Source organism: Cornus florida, unplaced genomic scaffold (genome assembly GCF_030987335.1).
Source record: "Cornus florida cultivar Cherokee Brave unplaced genomic scaffold, ASM3098733v1 CherokeeBrave_3.0.0_Hap2_Chr01, whole genome shotgun sequence".
NCBI classification, from domain to species: Eukaryota; Viridiplantae; Streptophyta; class Magnoliopsida; order Cornales; family Cornaceae; genus Cornus; species Cornus florida.
This window is the reverse complement of record NW_026775571.1, coordinates 107675586-107700061: the sequence shown is the minus strand read 5'-3', so window position 1 is coordinate 107700061 and position 24476 is coordinate 107675586. Positions and strand designations below refer to the sequence as shown.

Below are 24476 nucleotides of genomic sequence, written 5' to 3'. Positions count from 1 at the left end.
GCACACAACTATATATGTATAACTATATATATATATATTCTTACTATCTCACTGTATTCACTTTTGAGTCATCTAGAAAGAGGGTCTGGCAAGGGGTGTTTGTTTGATGTGTGAAATTCATCGGATCTCAATAATCCAACCATCATCATATCGGAGCAATCTTTCAACTCTTAACACTTCGACTTCTCTGTTTGATCCTACTTTAATCAAACTTATTTTTTTTGGGGTGTAAATCGACCGAACACACCTTCTCTTCTCTTCTCTTCTCTTCTCTTCAATGGCGTCTCCTGGAAATCCACCAAATCAACAACCCTTCGACATGCACAAACTCTTCAAACCCTCCTCTTCTCCTCCTCCTCCCCCTCCACCCATCTCCAATACGTCGCCGTTTCCCCCATCTTCCTCCTCTTCCTCGGCTTCGTATCCACCTCCACCCACCACCACCTACTCCTACCCTCCTCAGTCACCTCCACCGCCATTTCACCTCTACTCACCAATCTTATCAGACCAGCACCAGAGGACCATCTCTTATCCCACTCCTAATCTCCCCCCACCAAACCCTAATCCGGGTGGTGCTCGATTGATGGCACTTCTGGGTTCAAAACCCACTTCCAATCTCGATCCGTCGCAGCCCAATTTGCCGTTCCCGTCACCGTCGTCGTCCGGTGCAGGAGGTACAGGACCGGAATTTTCGTTGCCGGTAAGCACCCCTGTTTTTCCCTCAGCCCCGCCGGCCGGTTTCTCAACTCCTCAGCCGACCCCCATGCGGTTCCCAAGTAGCAAACTTCCGAAAGGACGACACTTGATTGGCAACCATGTTGTGTACGACCTAGATGTCAGATTGCCCGGTGAGTTTCAGCCCCAACTGGAAGTTACTCCGATTACGAAGTACATTTCCGATCCCGGGCTTGTCGTTGGCCGTCAGATTGCGGTCAATGGGACTTATATATGCTACGGATTGAAGATGGGTAATATTCGGGTGCTTAATATAAATACTGCATTGAGATCTTTGCTTCGAGGACACACTCAGGTTGGTTGCCTTCCAACTCGTCTGTATTAGTATTCGTATTTGCTACTTATTGTGTTATGTGAATTTTAAATTCCATTGCTATTGCTTTATATTTTTATTGTCACTGGTATTTCCAGTTAATTGAACTGGGTTTCACTCCGTTTTAGTCAGAATGTAAGTTTTCATGTTGTTTACCTTATAGGCATTAAAACCTTACAAATTGCAATATAAGAGCTTTTGATTGATTCACATGCATGGAAATTGTTCATATTTATTTTGGATCAACAAGTGAAGGAAATATCTCAACATTTTTTTGTTTACTTTCTTATTTTTGAGAAAAATAAAGTTTGCTTGTCCCATGGGACAATGCTTGAACAAGATGTTTCTACTAGTTATTCTCTAAGCTACATACAGATTATTATTGCATAGCAATGGGAAGCATGTAAAATTTTAAAACCGTAGATGAAATCTAAAAGTATGTGTTTTGAAACAAGGAGACATGGTTAAAGTGTTGCAAACTTCAGAAAGGACCTAAGGATCTCTTATGTGCATGGACAAGAATACATTATGGGACAGGTTTATGATAGTGCCTCTTCTAATGTCAGGTAACTTGAATTAAACCTTGCCAATCTAGCATCACTTTTTTATTAGCGCCAGCTTTATAGCTGGTCCATCATTTATTAATCACATCTTGCCATCACAAATCGCCCATCAACATCAGAAAAGGATCTAGACTTGTCACGTCACAGGATTCATATAATAAATAAACCACAAGTTCCTTTTGTTAATTCTTTGAGTTGTCTTTTTGAAATCTAGTTCCTCAGACCATAAAATATTTCTTAAGCTATGTTTGGGAGTATGGAATCGGCACCTTGGAATTAGATTTGAAGGATTGAAGACTAATATTCCTCTAATTTGAATTTTGTGGTGCAAATTCCATGCTCCAAATGCAATGTTAGAACATTTGGAATAAAAGGACTGCCAATGGTTTATATTTATGAACCCTAGCAGATTTCTTCTCCTTCGGTTCCTAATATGGTAAAACTGACCATTAGATAGTTGATCCCAACACCCACATCCATAATTCTAACAGCAAGGTAGCAATTTCTAATGGATAAATTTTGTCAAAGTACTATGTTAGTTATTGCAGCAGGCAAGTATCCTAAGGCAGCAAATAACAACTATATATTTGTAAATTTGTACAAAATGGATAGGATTGTAATTCTAGAAGTGTTCGGTTTCTTCCTCTCTGTCTCTCCCCCTCAGTTCTGGTATTGGATACGTATAGGTAGATATTGAGATGCTTAAATTTCAATAGTTTGGTTTCACAACATTGCATGGGAGTGATAATAACTGAGACAATGAATACTAAATGGGTTAAGTAGCTCATATGGTGAAGGTTTTTTTCGCCTTTGTTTTTCCTAATTTATGTATTGAGTGTCTCAGTGAATTTGCGGTAAATTGAGTCTGTTCACTGTTAGATGAAGCTTATCAAATCTAACATGTCCATTCTAGATATTCAGCTCTGCAACTGGCAATGCTTTAAACACTCAGATTTTAAACAGTATCTTGTTGCTTTTGGGTTCTCTTTATGCCTTGTAACACTGTAAACTTTGCAAGTCCTATCGCAGTGTATTTCATCCAAAACTGCATCCTTACTGTTTCCCTCATAATTTTGTCAGTCGCTTGGTCTCTTTTCTGTGATAACAATCATTTGATATCCCCCTTCTGTTTTCTTCTTTATGGAATGTGTAGGAAGCAATTGTTTTGGTAGGTTGATAGTAGTCTGCTCTAGTAATTGTTGCAGGTTACGTTTAATAAGATGCAGAAAAAAAAAAAAAAATCTTTACATTGGGTCTTCATATTAAGTTAAACAGTTTAAACGAGTCTCTCATTTATGCATGTTCTTTCTCCATGCAGAGAGTATCAGATATGGCATTCTTTGCAGAAGATGTTCACCTTTTGGCCAGGTAGTTTATTTCTTCTTCTATGTCACCTCCTCCTTTATTCATTTGAATACTCGAACTTGCACTTTGGCAGTGCCCTTAAATGGAATGGAAAATTAGAATTCATGCAGCCGACCCCAGATAGTGGGGAAAAAGCTCTGTTGAATTTGTTGAGTTGTTAATTTTAACTTGCATGTTCTGCAGTGCTAGTATTGATCGACGGGTTTTCATATGGAAGATTAATGAATGCTCTGATGAGGAAGAAAAGCCTCAAATTACTGGAAAAATTGTTATTGCCCTTCAGATAGAAGGAGAAGGGGACTCAATGCATCCACGGGTTTGTTGGCATTGTCACAAACAGGTAACATGTTTTTATTTTCTGCTAATTATTCTTTTATGTATTTTACTTTTTATTTAATAGGTTGAATTATTTGTATTGTTTAGTAATATTTACCAAGTAATTGATATGCCAAAACTATTACAGGAAATTTTGGTTGTAGCCATTGGAAATCATATCCTGAAAATTGATACCACGAAAGTTAGAAAAGGTGAAGAGTTTTCAGCAGAGACACCTCTTAAATGTCCCATTGACAAGCTGATTGATGGGGTTCAGCTTGTTGGTAAGCACAATGGCGAAGTTACTGAATTGTCAATGTGCCAATGGATGACTACCCGTTTAGCTTCAGCTTCAACAGATGGCACGGTTTGTGTTATTTTGTTCTTGGTTTTTTGAGTTCCATCCAGGGCTTTGAACTGTTCAGATTATTCTGGTTACTCAATTAAGCATTGTTGTTGTGATGAAAAAAAAAAAAAAAAAAGCATTGTTGATTCTTTTATGTTTAATTTGGCAAAAAAACCCTTGCAGATTCTTAAAAGGTGCAAGTACTCCCGTCTTGTCAAACTTTTTAATGGGAATTTCTCACATGCGGCACACATGATATCTATTTAGAGTATAATGACTATGCCCTTTAGGTAACCAACCCTTGTGTAATATTTGACCCATACAACCAGAGTTGGATTATAATTATAATCTGTTTTTGCAAACAGTTATATTTAATGAGAACAAAATTAGGGTTTCAAACCCCCCTTTTCTGTAAAAGTGGTCAAACATGAACTGTAAAAAGATCTAGACACTGACCTGCAGCACACATCATCACCTCTTCATCATTTTCCCAAATGAAATAGAAGTAACCTCAAAACGAGTCAAAAGGCAGTGTTAAGCATTCACAACCTGTTTCCTAACCCATAAACTAGTATATTTATAGGTGCATATACATACAAACATGAGTAGTTGTATTTTAAATTTGAAGCTCTTTCATGGATTTCAAGCACCACCTCACCATGAACTCCGGCCACCATCTCTTTTTATTACCTTATTTTCTTTAGGAATATATATATATATATATATATATATATATATAAAGTATGTGTGTGTGTATAATAATCCACCATCCATCCTCCGTTATCACCCAAACCTCATGGTCCCCATCTAAATCAAAATTTTCTAGGTGACCCTTCACTGCCACCTTGGTCCCCATCTTAATTGCTTTATGTAACCCAATTGATTGCTTTTAGATGTAGAGGTCTACCTCATTTGGGTTTGCAGGGGAAGGTCCAATAGAGCCTATAAATAAGAAGGAAAAGGGCGCAAGTGATGATGTAGGGGGATCCAAGGATGCACATACCACACCAGTGATGATGTAGGGGGATCCAAGGATGCACGTACCAGTGATGCTAAGTCCTCTTAAAATCATTAGGAAAAAGAACATTGGCATGTTGCTTATCAAAACAAAACAAAAAAAGAACATTGGCATGTCTACACTGAATTTTGGATCCTTTTCTCAACCACCAACAACTTATCCCCACCCGAATTAGTTACAGAATTACAGATATAATATATACGCACATAATGATAAATGAACATAGCTGTATTTGTCTGTCTTATTATAGAATCTTTCTCACAATATGAAATTCCAATTTTTTCCATAAACTAGTTACCAGAATATTCCACACCTCAGTTTTTCTCCATGAGATACTTAACATGCCACCATAATTCACAATGACAATAAATTGAAGGTAAAACAAGGGGGACCGTATAGGAGTGTAAAGGAGGGACCAAACTATAGGAGTGTAAAGGAGGGGACTGTTGGTTGTGTACGTAAAACCTTAGGCAAAACGGTACCATATTGTTTATTTATTTTTCTTCATACTATAAGGGATATTGTAATTTTGAGTGGCCATTAACACCAAGTAACAAATTACCCATTTATGCTAACTTTTAAAAATTTGGGGCTTTTCTGTTCCATCAAGGGGGGTGTTTGTAGAATCTCGGTAGTTAAACGGGGCTTTTTGCATTTTCCCTTGAATATAAGAATTGTTAGAATTACATGTTACATATCTAAGATTTTATTATATCACATATATAAGGGTGTATATGTCCCTGGTTGATTGTCCAAATTGGCCTACTTAAACTTGGACCTGGTTACAAGAATCCACTATACAGAATGTTTGGATCTGGAATTTTTGGCCAAAATTTTTGTCCAAATGTGGCTTGATTTGGGTAGGACATGATTGGTTGCATAAATTATTACTGCCACTTATGGTGGATGGGATTTTCTATCATGCGGCAATGGGTAAGGCAATTAAAAAGCATGCCCATGGTTGATTGGTTGTTATGGTCATTTTTGTGCCTTGGAAAGATCCTTATCTGTGATGTGAGGTCAGTTTTTCACAGGATTTGGTGCTAGGATATGATAATACATACAGCCTGGGAAAAAATTTCATTAATCTTTTTTGTTGTAGGGTTAACTCATTAACCATTTATCTTCTCCAACAGGTGAAAATATGGGAAGATCGTAAAGCAGTTCCCCTTGCAGTATTGAGGCCACATGATGATCAACCTGTTAATTCTGTTACCTTCTTGACTTCTCCTCACCGACCTGATCACATTGTTCTTATAACGGCGGTATTTGCTTCAAACTCATTTTTTATGGAATATACTTTGTGACCATGCCAGTGTTTTAGTCTATTGAATAGTTGGTTGAGCAATTTGTTTCTTGTCAACTGTATATTACATTGATATGGTAGCATATGTTATGTTTGTTTGTTTTTCTTCTTTCTTCCAAAATTATTCAATTTTTTCCTTTATATATATATATATATATATATATATATATATATTTGCAGGGACCACTTAATCGGGAAATAAAAATATGGACCTCAGCACATGAAGAAGGCTGGTTACTGCCTAGTGATGCTGAATCGTGGCAGTGTACTCAGACTTTGGAATTGAGGAGTTCTAATGCATCCAAGATCGAGGATGCATTCTTTAACCAAGTTGTAGCCTTGCCCCAATCAGGCCTTCTTTTGCTTGCGAATGCTAAGAAGAATGCTATATATGCTGTTCACATAGAATATGGTCCTAATCCTGCTGCGACCCGGATGGATTACATTGCTGAGTTTACAGTTACCATGCCTGTATTAAGTCTTACCGGAACAAGTGACAGCTTACCGGATGGAGAACATGTTGTACAGGTATACTGCGTTCAAACACAGGCTATTCAGCAGTATGCCTTGGAATTGTCTCAATGCTTGCCACCGCCCCTGGAAAGCGTGGAACTTGAGAGAACAAATTCTAATGTTTCTCGACCTTTTGGCGATGCTAATCTCAATGGTTCTGCTACTTTGGAATTGTCTAACAGTTTTAAATCCTCTGAGATGCCTCTAGGTAGTCCGATTCCAATACCACCAATACTATCCACAGGCCCTGAAAGTGCCCCCATAGCCAGCTGTCCAGTAAGCCTGTCATCTTCTGAGGTCACTAGCTTTCCAGAATTTGCTGCTTCAGCTGTGGAGTCTAAGCCAAGTGCAGCTTCATCAAGTAAAAGTACTGAAAGCTTTCACACTGCATCACCTCTTGCCTTAAGTCCAAGGTTATCTAGACAATTATCTGATATTAGAAGTCCTTTAAACAGCATTGATCCTAGTCTGCCATCCACTGCTCTTGGTGGTGACCAGCCAGTACTTGACTATTCAGTTGACAGGAGAGTGGATACCGTTGAGGAAAATTTGGCTGATTCACGTTCTTCAGGCGACAATCTAAGGAAGGATGAAGAAAATGGTGCACAAAATGATATTTCTTTGGTTCCTAATTCTCCTATGACTTTTAAACACCCGACGCACCTGATAACTCCCTCAGAGATATTATCTATGGCTTCATCCTCTGAAAACACACAAATTACTCCAGCTAAAATTGTTGGAGAGGCAAAGATTCAAGATGTGGTTGTCAACAATGATCTGGAAAGCACTGAGGTAGAGGTTAAAGTTGTGGGTGAGGCTGGAGGCAGCCAAAATAATGGGTTTGACTACCAGAGTGAACCCCGTGTAATTGTTGCAGAGAAAAAGGAGAAATCCTTTTACTCCCAAGCCTCCGATCTTAGCATTCAGATGGCCAGGGATTGCCATGTGGGAACTTACAGTATGGACAGGGTTCATCAGGCTGGTATCGTTACTGAGTCTCTTATCCAACCTAATGCTGGTGAGGATGAAGTTCGAGATTTGGCAGGAAATATGTCTGCAAAGGTTGGTGAAACAACTAATATCCCGACTATTTCGCAGTCCCCAGGTCCAGTGACAAAAGGGAAAAAACAGAAGGGGAAAAATTCTCAAGTCCCTGGTCCAACTTCTCCCTCTCCAAGTCCTTTCAACTCAACAGATTCATCCAATGGACAAGGGAGCAGTTCAAGTGCACCATCTACTGATGCTGCCTGGTCTCACTTATTTGCTATGCAGGAGATGCTGGACCAGGTATACTTTTTCAGTTCTATGAATTTGGCTGTGTGTGTCAGAGTGAGTGAGTCTCAGTTATTTGTATGCAGGAAATGTTGGACCAGGTATACTTTTTCAGTTCTTTAAATTCGGTTGTGTGTGTCAGAGTGAGTGATAATTAATATTATGTAGAATTCTGAGATTAACAGATAGGGGCATAGGGTGACCAAAGTGAGTTTACTAGTTCAAGATAAGTGGCATCTCCTCTTCCTTCCAAATAGAGGGTTTAGGGGTTGAGTCCCCAATGGGAGAAATGGATGAGCATGTGACTTACCTACCAAAAAAAAAAAAAAGGAAAGAAAGAAAAGAATTTAAGTCTAGCTTCAATTGGGATCTGTTTCTGTTCCATCTTGAGCAGAAATCCTCGTCACCAATGTCAGTTTTTGGTGGCTGAGTAGCTGAAGATGATGAACTCGTTGTCCTGTGTCCTATTCCAGGGCCGAAAACTGATGAACCTGGCTTGTTCATTGTGACAGTTTCTTTGACAGTAATGATTTCAACTTGCTTTACATTTTGAAGCACTAGAGTTTTTCTTTAATGAGTTTAATGATGAATCTAGCAACCAAGGACTTCACATTATAATAATAATAATAATAATAATAATGTCTAACCTTTCTCTCTCTGGGTTTTGTGAAGGCCTGTGTTTTTGAATTTTTTTTGTTCCCTTTCACCTAAGTTGGTATACTTAGATAGTCTCGGACCAGATCTTACTGATATAATGGAAAGAATTCGTAAATTAGTAAAGTTGGTAAGACTATTGTTTTTTGTTTTTTGTTTTGGGGGGATACATTAGACTCAAAATGTTTTAAATTTTAATATGAAACTGGAATATATATGAAAGTTTGTTTAGGTTGGTGAGTTAGAGACATTGAAAAGTTTATTTTTGTCACCTAGGTTCAATCAATTAAAAGCAAGAAGAGATTGATGATGATGATGATGATTACATCACAGAATCGCTATCTGAAATGTTGTGTGATTGGGGGGGCCAAATTGATAAGCAATAACCTATAATCATGAAGATTTGGACTCTTAGGAGTTTTGTTTGGTTTTATTGGACTTAGGTTACCTACTAGGGGAAAAAAAGAAAAATTTTGACTCAGGTTGGCTGCTTTAATCGAATGGAGTTTGTAATTTGTCGTTATTGTTTTAAAATTTGTTTGGCTAATTAGGTGTTGTTTGATATCTCACTTCAACACTTGATTCTGAATAAACCAAGTGCTTATTTAATTAAGTGCCTCTGATAATGCAATTTAAGTATCACTTTAAAAGAATTGGTTTCACTTAAAATTTTACTAGGAATAGGCATCACTTCAAATTTAAACAAATATCATAAAAATTCTCAATTTTTAATTAACTCTTAAAATTTAAGCACCTAAATTTTCATTATTGATTTCAGTTTTATCAACAGATTGTTAGGTGTTACCTCTCATCCAAGTGTGCTTCTTGAAGATATCAAGGTTTTAATAAGGGTAAAAAGGCAATTTGACAATTGAGGATCAAACTCTCCAACCAGGGGGTTTTGTTTATGCATTCATCTCATTGCTCATGCTTACAGTGCATTGCATTGCATACATGATTATATCCATAAAAAGTAATATATAGAAACATTTTGTTTTGAAAAATCCAAGTTTTACAAAGACAGGGCCTTCACTCAATCAAAGTCATTGACCAACCCTTACTGGTCTGGGTTCAATCAATCGAACTATCGATGGATCGTTCGAACCCTGTGGCCAACAGTTTCTTCTAAAGCATTTCTCCGCGTATCTAAATTTATTGCTACGCTTTCTCTAGTGCTTTGTTCGGTAGGAAGGAAAGAAGATGTGTGGAAAGAAAATAGGAAGGAAGGAACAAGCTTCCTTTGTTCGGTAGAGATGATACAAGGAAAGAAATGATAATAGGAGGGATGTGTAATCCTTCCTTCTTTACAAATTTTCATCCTTCCAAAAATGGGCGGAAGAGAGGAGGGAAGAAAAGTGGACTATTATAGAAGTTTTAAATTAAATATTATCCTAAATTACAAGTTATAAATTATAGTACTATCCTCAATGAATTACAATATTATAGATATTACGGGACATAATGGTAAAAACAATTTTAAACTTTATCTTTCCTTTTCTCATAACGAACATAATAAATTGTGAGCTTATTCTCTTCTCTCCAACCGAACAAAAAAAAGTTAAGACACAATCCCTTCCCTAGGAATGTCTCATCCATCCCTTCTTCTCTCCATTCCATCCAATTTTTTTCTTTCCTACCGAACGGAGCATAGAAGTATCTAGTAACTCAAAATCATAGGCAAACATCATGCACCATGGAGTTGATGGCGTGGAACGATTCGTGAGTGGTTTCCCCTTCTCATGGCAGTTGGGACCTTCACTATGTTCAGTTCATGAAGTGCAGCTGTTGCAGTTTCTTGCCATTATAAACACAATGGTTACTATGTGTAAATATGCATCAATGTTCAGCCCCAATTATCTCAAAACTTAATGTGCAAACTCAGGAATACTATTTTTTTCCCCTGGAGGTGGCAGGGAACATCGTAGACAAACTTCTTGTGAGCAAGTGGTTTAAAGACGAGGTTTATGAGAATTTCAAGAATCTATTTCCAAATTTTTGACCAAGTAGAATGTTTTGGTGCAAAGTTGCTTCATAAGCATGTTTTTGGTTCGACTTTGGAACTAATATAGGCTTAATTTTGTGTTTTTCATGCTCCTACATCTATATCTTTACTGCAAAACATGAAAATTAATGCGTTACCATGATTTTATGTTGAAATCCTAAAGCTTTTAAAATAGGCTCATAATTTATTCCTGTTTTCTGATTTTGTTTAATGTCACAGTTAATGAGCATGCAAAAAGACATGCAGAAGCAGATGAGTGTAATGGTGTCTGCACCAATTAGCAAAGAAGGTAAAAGATTAGAAGCATCTCTTGGCCGGAGCATGGAGAAAGTTGTGAAAGCCAATATGGATGCTTTGTGGGCTCGTTTTCAGGAGGAAAATGCAAAACATGATAAGTTAGAACGAGACCGGGCACAACAGATCACAAATTTGATTGCCAATTATATAAACAAGGATTTGCCAGTCATTTTAGAGAAAACACTAAAGAAGGAAATAGCTGCAGTAGGATCAGTGGTTGCTCGCGCTATTACTCCGATTTTGGAAAAGAACATATCTTTAGCAATTGTAGAGTCATTCCAGGTAAATTTCAAGGCTTATCTAATTCATTTCCTCCATTCTGTTTGAAAAGAACACATCTTTAGCAGTTGCAGAGTCATTCCTGGTAAATATCAAGGCATATTAACACATCAAATTCATTTGCTCCTCCTTTTATTTTCTGGTGCAAATTCATAGTTATAAGGATCCCATTACATCATCATAAATGATATTACCAAGTTGATTTCATGAAATCTTAAAAATAGATCCCGTACTTCTTATTGTGGTAGCAACTCCCAAATTCTTTAAATTGTACCTTTCTGTATGATGTATTGTGGTGGTAGAACACAATTGTGGAGTAATGCAAATTTCAATCTTCCACTGGGACATCCATATGTGATTAACTTTTTATCACCTTGGGCATTTTCTTAATTAGATTGTCCCCATTCAAATTTTGCAGAAAGGAGTTGGAGATAAGGCCGTAAATCAACTAGAGAGATCAGTTAATTCAAAACTTGAAGCTACAGTGGTTAGGCAAATCCAAGCGCAGTTCCAAACTTCTGGCAGACAAGCTCTCCAGGTAAGAGTTCAACAAATGAAGTTCCTTTTACAGTACTGGTGCCAAATTTTATATTGATCAACTTGAACATAATATTTTACTCCTGATGTATAAATGTCCATGTAAGTCCATTTATTTTATTTTTTAAGCAATGTTTTATCTGTATGGCTTTAAATAGAGCATGAATTCTGGTGCTCATGAATTGCTAGACACAACAGTTTTAAATCCTATAGAGAGATTTATTCTGTAGACTGGTTCTCTGACGTGTTTGATCATAAACTAGGTAGTGCTATATATACGAGAACTAAATTCTGTTGTTTATGAAGTCTTTGTGAAAACAATTTTAGTCAATCAAGATTTATATGTAAGGCTTTGAGTTATGATGTTGAGTTAAGATGTCGTCATTGTCCAGAAAACATGACTAAATAATGTTCTCGAGATAATTGGCAACCCTTTTAGGTCCATCACTGAGTAAGCAACTTAGGGGTTTGGAGTTTGTCATGGAAGCTCCTGAACTCTTCGTTGGGGATGACTCCTTTCCGGACCCAAACTTTTCCCAAAAAGAGGGAATTGGCAATCCTTTGACGTCCCCACTGAGGAAGCAACGTAGGGGTTTGGAGTTTGTCATGGGAGCTCCTGAATTCTTCATTGAGGATGACTCCTTTCCAGACCTTAACTTCTGCTCTCCCGAGTTGCCTCACCAATGAATTTCTCCCCACAAATTCAGAAAAACGCCTCATGCTCGCTGTAGGTGTTTGGTTCAGGAAGGAAGGGGGGAAATGCGGATTAGATAGAACATCGGTTGTTCAGTTCTTCAATTATGCCATATATAAATAGTTTGGGAGAAGAATTTTTTTTTTTGTATTCTGACTTTATAGAGCCGGTGCTGTTGTTGCTTACACGTAGGGCCATCCCCCACCCCCATCATGGGGCGCTAATGGGCTTCTCACATGTCACATATTCACAGAATCTCCTTTGCATCAATATTCCTAGCCACTTCTTTGTGGTGAGGACAACATGAAAGATTGCCTCAAGTTCCCGCGGTGGGGGAGAAGGGGAGGGGGGTTCATGCAATAAATTTGTTACAAAAAATTAAAGAACGTTCGTTGTTGAGTCCCCAATTATGTGGCAGGGTGGCATGAGGTTCATAGTACTGGGTACCTACACTATGCAAGTTATCAATTTCATATGATTTTTTTTTTTTTTCGGAAGGTAATTTCATATGAATTTTACTCAATACCTATTGTGGGGGTAGAACTTTTTAGGTTATAAATACTGAACATATGGCACATGTAAATCAACTGACACACACGAGCCCCATATTTTGCATTTAATTTACTGATCATCTGCCTTCTTCAGTAATATTGGTGTGAGTAAATTATTCAAATTCATGTGCGCAAGATCAGTATTTGAATAATTCTTTTACAATCATTTTTACACACACGATGAAATGAATGCCTATGTACTACTTTTGTGGATTTAGGGTGGAATTTGCATTTGCAGGATGCATTAAAATCAAGCTTTGAAGCTTCAGTTATTCCCGCGTTTGAAGCATCTTGCAAAGCCATGTTTGAGCAAGTAGATGCCACATTTCAGAAAGGTCTTGTAAAACATGCAAATGCTGCTCAGCAGCATTTTGAGTCCATGCATTCACCATTGGCTGTTGCTTTGAGGGTACGTTGATTAACATGATACTGATTTTAGGAGGAAGATAATACTTGCATCATATTCCATGTTGCTTTTACTTTGTTATTTTCACATATTTGTCTTTTGCCACTTCAACATGGTAATGTTTTTTTTAGATCTCACTTGCTATGGTAGACTGATAAAAATTAATTTCCTATAGTGTTTTGTGTTGGACCCATAGGCTGATGATCTACATGGAGACTTCCACAACTGGGAAAATGAAAATACTCCTATTAGAAAGTAGTATATCCAGCGATGAAAAAGAAATGATTTGTGGCCCCTTCAGAATCAGAACCTACAAAGAACCTCAATTTGGGTTCCCTTTTTACTTTTATTCTTGAAATCTTTTCAATTGAGGTTCCTTTTTACTTTAGTTGCTCTTAGATTTGCTCACACATCCTCATTCTGACATGCATGAGCTTTTAACATGCACCAAGCAGCGGCCCCTGCTTTCTCTCTCCTCTCCCTAATGTTATTGAGTTCACTTAACTTTTAAACTTCGTACTAATATAACTCAAAAACCTGTTTTTGCTCCGGGTCTCTTATCCAGTTCATGTATGTATCGATGTAAATTATGTTTTCTCCAACCATAGGATTTGCAGTTTGGCTGGATCAGGTGGATGGGCTTAATGGTATTTTCATTATGATATTACAGAAGGTTAAAAAATTATTGGATTACAGTATAGTACCATCTGACATATGATTCCATAGTTTCCATGTGTTTTGTGTGCAAGCTGCTTGTGCCACATTGTGTGTGATTGTTTTCTGACTTTACAGTTGATGCCAACATGAATCTGCAGGATACAATTAATGCAGCATCATCAGTGACTCAAACTCTAAGTGGAGAATTGACTGATGGTCAACGCAAGCTGTTAGCTATTGCAGCTGCTGGTGCAAACCCAAACACTGCAAATCCCTTGGTTACCCAATTGAGTAATGGACCATTAGCCGGTCTACACGAGATGGTATTTTCTTCTCTTTGATTTTTTGTTTTGTTTGAAAGGTATTTGGTCACTGGTTCACTACCTATGTGTTAGATTTACCAGTGCTACTGTTATAATTGTGCTTATGAGGTACTGCTATCAGTTCTTTCTGAAATTGGGAGGGTTTTAAATGTAAAAACAGGCGGAAGCTCCTTTGGATCCAACCAAAGAGTTATCCAAATTGATATCTGAGCACAAATATGAGGAAGCATTCACTGGAGCCCTGCAAAGAAGTGATGTGTCGATTGTATCTTGGTTATGTTCTCAGGTATGTTCTTGATTTTCATGTGTACATGCTGACGTACACTACTGACGAATGCTTTTTAGGAAGTTATATGCAATTAAGCGATTATCGGATAGAATGCATATGGTATTTGCTGATTAGCTGATACCTGTATACTCTTTCCAAGTGCCTGCCACTGGTTGGTTAGTTTAGTTAACCTCAATTATATTGTTTTCTAGGTAATAAATTTCTTCTTTTTACCAGGAAAAAATAATCCCAAAAAATTTTAAAAATTCAAAAACGGAAATAAGTCAATAGAAAAAGCCAAATACCCTGCTCGGTTTTTTTATAGGAATAGATCTGCCATTTCTTGAGATCTATATTCAAAATCGTGGTTGTTATCCTCACTTGTTCTGGTCATGGAAAGGGGTTATTGCTTAGTTCACCGATGAAATGCTTTACTTGTCAGTCAAGCATGACAACACAGGTTGGAATTATGAGAACAGCCACTTTTTGTACAAATAATATCAAATGTTAGGTCTGTATAGAGCCCACTAGGTAATTACCAATGGTTTATTCTTAATATACATATATATTTATAATCTATGAATATTGTAAAGTATAAAAACAAATGATTTCAAAAAGCTTCGGAATTTACATAATTTGAAAATTTGATTTTCTTATCTATTTCAAAAGAGAGCTTAGAAATGTAAAATATGAACATGCCATATATGTAATTGCATACATATACTTATTAAAAAAAATTGTTATTGCATACATACACAGCTATGATATAAATCATTGAGACATAAAGCACTTGTACATAATACATAATTACAATTAAATTTTTCGTATAGTAACGCACTTAACATAGATATATGCATACTTCAGTTTTGAATTTTGATTGGCCCCGCTTGATTTAAGAAGATATAAGAATTGAGAAAAAGCGTTTTACCGGAAGATCTATAAAGCATAGATTTATAACATATTCATATTAATACATAATTGCATTTAAAATTTTCATATAGTAATTACTACAGATACTTCCAAGTATTCTCCGAAATGCAAATCTTCATTTTTGAATTTTGATTCTCTCACTTGACTTGAGAAGGTATAAGGAGCGTGAAAAAGTGGTATAGAGGGAGGGAAGTCCACTTGGTGTGGCAGTCTATTGTTGAGGCTTGAGAGGTAAAGACTCCGACTGGTTGGTTGATGGTTGTAGTGAGAAACCATTTTCGGTATGCTGTAGCCTGTAGGAGCAAAAGATGTCTCGCTATATGGACTAGGCTAGGCTGAGTCATATCCTGATGTTTCACGATTCATCAAGCAGTTACAGATTGATCGAGGTCCAATCCATGTCCTACTGATTAAAATATGGTATCCGACTTTGGATCATGCTCTTATGATGTGGAGTCCACTGGGAGTGAGATCAAATTTTGAACCCCTGGGGCAATTTAAGTATTTTTCTATATACATGAGTTCAGGGTATTATTCAATAGCCGGTCCATTTATTTTATATGTTTATTGGATACAATTTTACAAATGTTGGTTCTGATGTCTGTTTTAGGTATCGAGTGACTGATTAGCTCTCGGTTAACATTTTATTTTTTTCATTCTTTCGCCAGGTTGATTTACATGCGATTTTGTCACAAGTTCCTCTCCCTCTGAGCCAAGGAGTTCTACTTGCCCTTCTTCAGCAATTGGCTTGTGATATCAGCAAGGAAGCACCAAGAAAGCTGGCCTGGATGACTGATTTGGCTGTTGCCATAAACCCAGCAGATCCTATGATTGCAATACATGTGCGGCCAATCTTCGAGCAGGTTTATCAGATACTGGGCCATCAACGGAGCCTACCGACCATCTCTGCTGCTGAAGCATCCAACATCCGCCTTCTTATGCACGTCATAAACTCCGTCTTGATGAGCTGTAAATGACTCTCCCTGTCACCCTAATTTGTGCAGCATTGTCGGTCAGGTTTGGGTTTGTACATAAATTTAGGAAGTCTTTTACTTGTCAAAAAAAAGAAAAAGAAAAAGAAAAAAAAAAAGGAAGTTTAAGGGAAAGCTGAAACCATATGGTCTTGAGCTATTGCGATAATTTGTGCCAAGTAGGGTTGGTTATGGATGTGGTCACCTGTTCTCCATTTTGTTTTGTTCTTTTTTTTTTTTTTTTTTTGGTTCATATTATTCTTACTTTTCCAGTCATGTTTCATTTCTTTTTCTTTCTTTTTTTCTTTTCGGAAATTAAACTTTTCTAATCATGTTGCTCATGTTGCAACAGTGTATTCTATCTTATAAAAGAAATGTAACTGAACCTTGATCCATCATTATTTCTGAGTCCCTTTTTGTATTTCTCGAACACTGTATGTAGATTTTTTGATTTAATCATCTGATTTTAGTTTTCACTCTCTTCATTTATTTCACTACCACAAATGGATTGAAATTTTCTGTTTTAAATATAAAGTTTTATCCTTCCATTTTGGTTTGCAGCCGAAGTTTTATATTCCTTGGTTGTATTCATCACTGATTGTTCCACTATCATCTGTTCAAGAATCTAAAAATTCTGAGGCTCTGCATAATGGGTTAGCTGTATGAGATTAATTTAAGTGGTAATACATGTTAGTGGTAGATTATCTCCTAAAAAGGAAAAATGAAAATAAGAAGAAAACAACAAAACTTTCAAGTGAGGAAATCTTGGAGTTAAAATTGAGAAATAAGTACCCCAGTGTTGCGTAAGTGCTGTGATGACTGCAGCTCACGGTTGGAATCGTTGATGCATACGCTGTGCTTTAGTGATCCGATCAAAGTTGTCCATAGTAGTACAACACACGTTTTATACAGCACATGATGCTAGCTCCTACCATTCCTATACAGAAGAGGATGCTAGCTCCTACCAGGCTTGACTTGATAGAATGGCTGACATCTTAATAAAGTAGTATTACTTGACAAATTTCATTAAATTCAACATATTTGAAAAGAAACTTAGAAGTACATTTACAATATGTTTGGTACGTTTGGTTAATTAAAGAAAAGAAAAGGAAAGAGAATAATTTTAATAAATTTATTATAATGTTTTTTTATATTTTAAAAGATAAATTTATATATATATATATATATACTTGTCTCCTATTGGCCCATGGATCGGCCACCAGAAAAAGAAAAATTATTTTAGGGCAAATCATTTCAGCCTCCCATGATCCATCTCTATTCTCGTTTTCAACTCTCTCTGCAACTGCAAACTACTACAAAAATCAGAAATTCAAAACCCATATATTTCAGTTTATATATTTATCTGCAAGAATCAAAAGTTCAAAACCCATATGGGCATCATTTCAGATTGTTCAAAAAATCAAAACCTATATCGATCTTTTAGTTTCCATCGCCTGCTCTTCCAATTTGGGTTCGCCGTTTGCAAGCTTCAGCTGCTGGCCCTCTTTCTCTCAACTCGCTCCCCCCGCCCCCACCCCCCGGCCGCCGCCGCCGCAACTGCTAACTTGTACATATGGGTTTTGTTTTATTTTTATTTTTTCTAAATCAACTAATCAAGGTCTGTAATTCTTGTTTTGCAAATTATATTCACGTGTAATTAAGGGCAAATTTGGTATCATAAATCTTCTCTTTCCTTCCAACCATTTGAACCAAACATAAATTTTTAATCACCCTCCATCCCATTTTCTCCCTTTTCCATTGCACCAAACTGACTCTTAAAGTTCTAGTTTTGAATTTTCATAGTTTTCAGTGTTAACTGGTTTTGTAGGTTTATTTACTTTCTAAAATATATGTATCTATATATATATATATATATATATATATATTAATTTAGTTGCCAAGTAGTTGTATACTATGCATTTTAATTTTACAAGAAAGACATTAAAGAGTGTTTTTGTTATTTATTTATTTTGAAAAAGAAAAAGAAAAGAAAAAAAAGAGAGTGCATTTGTGTGAAAAAAAAAAAGAAAAAGAAAAAAAAAAAGGTATTGCCTAGTTCGGCCCATATTTGCTTTCTAGACTAATCGGTAATTATATATACACATAGTGGACACACACATATATACAAACACAGACATCGTCCTTCTCCAAAAACTCTTGCATACATGAAAAAGTATGTGTATTTCTCTAGCAATCCAATTCCAACCTTGCCTGGAAATGGATTTATATCCTCAGCGCGATCGCTTATCACTGGAATGTTCATCTCTCCACAACTTTTCACCACATCTGCAACTGTTACCGCTTCTTTCATGGACCCAGAAATTTCTTCGGACGAAGGAGATCAATTGGACGGGTCTTGTGTCCTCCAGGACAAGGATCTTCTACGGAAGGGTCAGAATACAGGAACAACCGAGCTTCATGTATTAGACCTAATCGAACACGGGTCTATGGAACCAGACGCTACTCTTTACAACAAGTTGCTTAACAGGTGCACCCAACTGGGCAAGCTCAAAGAAGGTAGGATCGTCCATACCCACTTCCTCAATTCCAAGTTCAAGCATTACCTTGTTATTCAGAACACCATTCTCAATATGTATGCCAAGTGCGGTAGTTTAGATGAGGCACACAAAGTGTTCGACGAAATGCCTAAAAGGGACATGGTCACTTGGACTGCCTTGATTACTGGCTATTCCCAGAACGAAAGACCTCATGATGCGCTCGTTTTGTTTCCCCAAATGCTGCGTCTTGGATTGATGCCCAACCATTTCACCTTTTCCAGCCTTCTCAAGGCTGCTGGGGCTGTGCCTGGGGATAGAGACGGCAGGCAAATTCATGCTTTTTGCATAAAATATGGTTACGATTCGAATGTTTATGTGGGGAGTGCTCTTGTGGACATGTATGCTAGGTGTGGGCACATGGACGGAGCCCGGTTTGTTTTTGAAAGGCTGCCAAGCAAGAATGAGGTTTCTTGGAATGCTCTGATTTCTGGGCATGCTAGGAAGGCGGAGGGAGAGGATGCCCTTCAGCTGTTCTTGAAGATGCAGAGGGAGGATTTTACACCGACCCATTTCACCTATTCTAGTGTTTTCTCTGCTTGTGCTAGCACTGGAGCTTTAGAGCAGGGAAAATGGGTACATGCTCATATGATAAAGTCTGGAGGAAAGCTTATTGCATTCGTTGGCAACACTCTTCTTGACATGTATGCTAAATCAGGTAGCATCGATGATGCTAAAAAAGTCTTTGATAGATTGATAAAACCAGACGTGGTTTCGTGGAATTCAATGCTTACAGCATGTGCACTACATGGGCTTGGGAAGGAAACTGTTGAACGCTTTGAGAAAATGCTTAAGGTCGGAATTGAACCTAATGCAATAACCTTCCTTTGTGTGCTCACTGCTTGTAGTCATGCTGGGATGTTGGGCGAAGGACAATATTACTTTGAATTGATGAAAAAGTACAAGTTAGAACCAGAGGTCTCACATTATGTGACAATCGTTGATCTACTTGGTCGAGCTGGTCTTCTTGATCGTGCTGAGAGGTTCATCAGAGAAATGCCAATTGAACCCACTGCAGCCATCTGGGGAGCTTTGCTTGGCGCTTGCAGGATGCATAAGAACATGGAGCTGGGTACTTACGCTGCTGAACGTGTATTTGAGCTGGACCCCCATGATTCAGGACCGCAAGTGTTGCTCTCTAATATCTATGCTTCTGCTGGTAGATGGAGAGATGCAGCAAAAGTGAGAAAGATGATGAAAGAGAGTGGAGTGAAGAAGGAACCTGCTTGTAGTTGGGTGGAGATTGAGAATACTGTCCACATGTTTGTGGCTAGTGATGATGCTCATCCACAGATAGAGGAGATCTGTAAGATGTGGGAGAAGATATATGGGAGAATCAAGGAAATTGGCTATATCCCCGACACTAGCCATGTCCTTTTGTGTGTGGACCAGCAGGAGAGAGAAGCAAAGTTGCAACACCATAGTGAGAAGCTTGCTCTGGCATTTGCCCTTCTCAGAACAACGCCCGGATCCACCATCCGGATCAAGAAGAACATCAGAGTTTGTGGTGATTGTCACTCAGCGTTTAAGTTTGTATCAAAGGTGGTGGAGAGAGAAATTATTTTGAGAGACACCAACCGGTTTCATCACTTCCGTGATGGCTCTTGTTCGTGCAGGGACTATTGGTAGTGCTAGAAATTGACTTTTGTTACCTACATATATTTAAAGGAAGTGTGATTGATGAAATGGATGTTAGTTCATTACATGTCTCTCAAATACTCAATTGGTGTGGCAATGTCCTGAATGTCTAATTAAAGATTTGTATTGGACTGCCATGACCATAAAGTCTACCATTTCACATCTAAGCTGTCTTCCACAGGAGATGAAGTTCTTGTATGGAAAAGCTTAGAGATTCTTCTTTGAATTTAATGGGGCAATTCAATACGGCAGGGACCGAGCAAGGAAATTGGATGCTACAGTCAAACATCAAGCCTCATGGAAGCTGGACAGGATAGACATTCTGAACCAATAAACTGTGAAGTCTTTGTACCATATTCATTCGTCTGTGAGAATTGGAGTGATGTTTTAAGTTGCGAGCACTGACATTGCATTTGTAGTCCCTTGCTCCTTCCAGAAACATTTATGGTTGATATTCGTGATGGCTGCAGCTGTATATTGAGCCAGATCCGTGCTCCTTTGAGGAACGGTTGTGGTTGAGAATCCTGAAATGTTATATTGAGCCACATCCAGAAATAAGAGCTTCAGTGTACATTTTTCCATATTCTGAGCTTGGGAAGGGATGGAACGTCATCTTCGATGCTCTGATGTGAAGTATTTTTTTTCCTACACTTTTTCTATTTGAACTCAAGAGGATGCTGTCTATTTTTGTCTCAAAGACAACAGTCTTTTGCTATATTGGATAATGATAGACTACACACTTGTCTTCCATGGAAGCTAGGTCTTGCCCATTCAAACTGAGCCCCACTGAGTAATTTTCAGGTATTTTACATATTTATGGATTAGAGATATGTAGCATCATGATTGTCTATCACTTGAGTTCTTTGTTTTACTGTTACCTTTAATTCTATAGCGCTTCTCAATTTCCTTAAGTTGCTGCCATTGCTCCCAGTTGGCTCTCTTTCTGTGCCTTAAGATCATCATGATTTTCAGGTATTTTCTGTGCCTTAAGATCATTCATTTCAAACCTCAATCCTCGTCACCAATGTCAGTTTTTGGTGGCTGAGTAGCTGAAGATGATGAACTCGTTGTCCTGTGTCCTATTCCAGCGCCGAAAACTGATGAACCTGGCTTGTTCATTGTGACAGTTTCTTTGACAGTAGTGATTTCAACTTGCTTTACATTTTGAAGCACTAGAGTTTTCCTTTAATGATGAATCTAGCAACCAAGGACTTCACATTATTAGAAAATAATAATAATGTCTAACCTCTCTCTCTCTGGGATTTGTGAAGGCCTGGGTTTTTGAATTTTTTTTTGTTCCCTTTCACCTAAGTTGGTATACTTAGATAGTCTAGGACCAGATCTTACTGATATAATGGAAAGAATTCGTAAATTAGTAAAGTTGGTAAGACTATTGTATTTTGTTTTTTGTTTGGGGGGTGGGAGGGAGGGAGTTGTTATTTGTCCATAAATACATTAGACTCAAAATGTTTTAAATTTTAATATGAAGCTGGAATATATGTGAAAGTTTGTTTAGGTTGGTGAGTTAGAGACATTGAAAAGTTTAATTTTGTCACCTAGGTTCAATCAATTAAAAGCAAGAAGAGATTGATGATGAGGATTACGTCACAGAATCGCTATCTGAAATGTTGTGTGATTGGGGGCCCAAATTGATAAGCAATCCCCTATAATCATGAAGATTTGGACTCTTAGGAGTTTTGTTAGGTATTATTGGACTTAGGTTACCAACTAGGGGAAAAATAGAAAATTTTTGACTCAGGTTGGCTGCATTAATCGAATGGAGTTTGTAATTTTGTTGTTATTGTTTTAAAATTTGTTGGGCTAATTAGGTGTTGTTTGATATCTCACTTCAACACTTGATTCTGAATAAACCAAGTGCTTATTTAATTAAGTGCCTCTGATAATGCAATTTAAGTATCACTTTAAAAGAATTGGTTTCACTTAAAATTTTACTAAGAATAGGCATCACTTGAAATTTAAACAAATATCATAAAAATTCTCAATTTGTAATTAACTCTTAAAATTTATGCACTTAAATTTTCATTATTGATTTCAGTTTTATCAACAGATTGTCAGGTGTTTCCTTTCATCCAAGTGTGCTTCATGAAGATATCAAGGTTTTAATAAGGGTAAAAAGGCAATTTGACCATTGAGGATCAAACTCTCCAACCAGGGGGTTTTGTTTATGCATTCATCTCATTGCTCATGCTTACAGTGCATTGCATTGCATACATGATTATATCCATAAAAAGTAATATATAGAAACATTTTGTTTTGAAAAATCCAAGTTTTACTAAGACAGGGCCTTCACTCAATCAAAGTCATTGACCAACCCTTACTGGTCTGGGTTCAATCAATCGAACTATCGATGGATCGTTCGAACCCTGTGGCCAACAGTTTCTTCTAAAGCATTTCTCCGCGTATCTAAATTTATTGCTACGTTTTCTCTAGTGCTTTGTTCGGTAGGAAGGAAAAAAGAGGTGTGGAAAGAAAATAGGAAGGAAGGAACAAGCTTCCTTTGTTCGGTAGAGATGATACAAGGAAAGAAATGATAATAGGAGGGCTGTGTATTTCTTCCTTCTTTACAAATTTTCTTTCTTCCTTCCAAAAATGGGCGGAAGAGTGGAGGGAAGAAAAGTAGACTATTAAGGAAGTTTTAAATTAAATATTATCCTAACTTACAAGTTATAAATTACTGTACTATCCTCAATGAATTACAATATTATAGATATTATGGGACATAATGGTAAAAACAATTTTAAACTTTGTCTTTCCTTTTCTCATAACGAACATAATAAATTGTGACCTTATTCTCTTCTCTTCCATCCAACCGAACAAAAAAAACAGAAAAGACACAATCCCTTCCCTAGGAATGTCTCATCTATCCCTTCTTCTCTCCATTCCATCCAATTTTTTTCTTTCCTACCGAACAGAGCATAGAAGTATCTAGTAACTCAAAATCATAGGCAAACATCATGCACCATGGAGTTGATGGCGTGGAACGATTCGTGAGTGGTTGCCCCTTCTCATGGCAGTTGGGACCTTCACTATGCTCAGCTCATGAAGTGCCAGCTGTTGCAGTTTCTTGCCATTATAAACACAATGGTTACTATGTGTAGATATGTATCAATGTTCAGCCCCAATTATCTCAAAACTTAATGTGCAAACTCAGGAATACTATTTTTTTCCCCTGGAGGTGGCAGGGAACATCGTAGACATTTCTTCTTGTGAGCAAGTAGTTTAAAGACAAGGTTTATGAGAATTTCAAGAGTCTATTTCCAAATTTTTGACCAAGTAGAAGTTGATGTTTTGGTGCAAAGTTGCTTCATAAGCATGTTTTCGGTTTGACTTTGAACTAATATAGGCTTAATTTTGTGTTTTTCATGCTCCTACATCTATATCTTTACTGCAAAACATGAAAATTAATGCGTTACCATGATTTTATGTTGAAATCCTAAAGCTTTTAAAATAGGCTCATAATTTATTCCTGTTTTCTGATTTTGTTTAATATTACAGTTAATGAGCATGCAAAAAGACATGCAGAAGCAGATGAGTGTAATGGTGTCTGCACCAATTAGCAAAGAAGGTAAAAGATTAGAAGCATCTCTTGGCCGGAGCATGGAGAAAGTTGTGAAAGCCAATATGAATGCTTTGTGGGCTCATTTTCAGGAGGAAAATGCAAAACATGATAAGTTAGAACGAGACCGGACACAACAGATCACAAATTTGATCATCAATTATATAAACAAGGATTTGCCAGTCATTTTAGAGAAAACACTAAAGAAGGAAATAGCTGCAGTAGGATCAGCGGTTGCTCGCGCTATTACTCCGACTTTGGAAAAGGCCATATCTTTAGCAATTGTAGAGTCATTCCAGGTAAATTTCAAGGCTTATCTAATTCATTTCCTCCATTCTGTTTGAAAAGAACATATCTTTAGCAGTTGCAGAGTCATTCCTGGTAAATATCA

General features: G+C 37.3%; 2 protein-coding genes across 4 annotated transcripts; both read left to right on the top strand.

The window, feature by feature from the left end:
* LOC132312705 (enhancer of mRNA-decapping protein 4-like) lies at positions 1–16795 on the top strand. Of its 2 annotated transcripts, none has more exons than XM_059811181.1 (12): positions 1–1030; positions 2930–2979; positions 3160–3316; positions 3440–3658; positions 5792–5920; positions 6142–7761; positions 10622–10981; positions 11397–11516; positions 12999–13169; positions 13982–14146; positions 14307–14432; positions 16013–16795. In XM_059811181.1, exons 1-12 carry the CDS (start codon positions 278–280, stop codon positions 16319–16321), a joined length of 4179 nt encoding a protein of 1392 aa, XP_059667164.1. In that variant the 5' UTR covers positions 1–277; the 3' UTR covers positions 16322–16795. The 2 variants fall into 2 exon arrangements, with proteins under 2 accessions (XP_059667164.1, XP_059667172.1); XM_059811189.1 differs by lacking the exon at positions 1–1030 and adding an exon at positions 1059–1614.
* A 1424-nt stretch (positions 16796–18219) lies between these two features.
* Positions 18220–24165, top strand: LOC132312666 (pentatricopeptide repeat-containing protein At3g24000, mitochondrial). Of its 2 annotated transcripts, XM_059811141.1 has the most exons (3): positions 18220–21309; positions 22577–22637; positions 24025–24165. In XM_059811141.1, exon 1 carries the CDS (start codon positions 18481–18483, stop codon positions 20497–20499), a length of 2019 nt encoding a protein of 672 aa, XP_059667124.1. In that variant the 5' UTR covers positions 18220–18480; the 3' UTR covers positions 20500–21309; positions 22577–22637; positions 24025–24165. The 2 variants fall into 2 exon arrangements, with proteins under 2 accessions (XP_059667124.1, XP_059667116.1); XM_059811133.1 differs by lacking the exon at positions 22577–22637.
* The last annotated feature ends 311 nt before the right edge of the window (positions 24166–24476 follow it).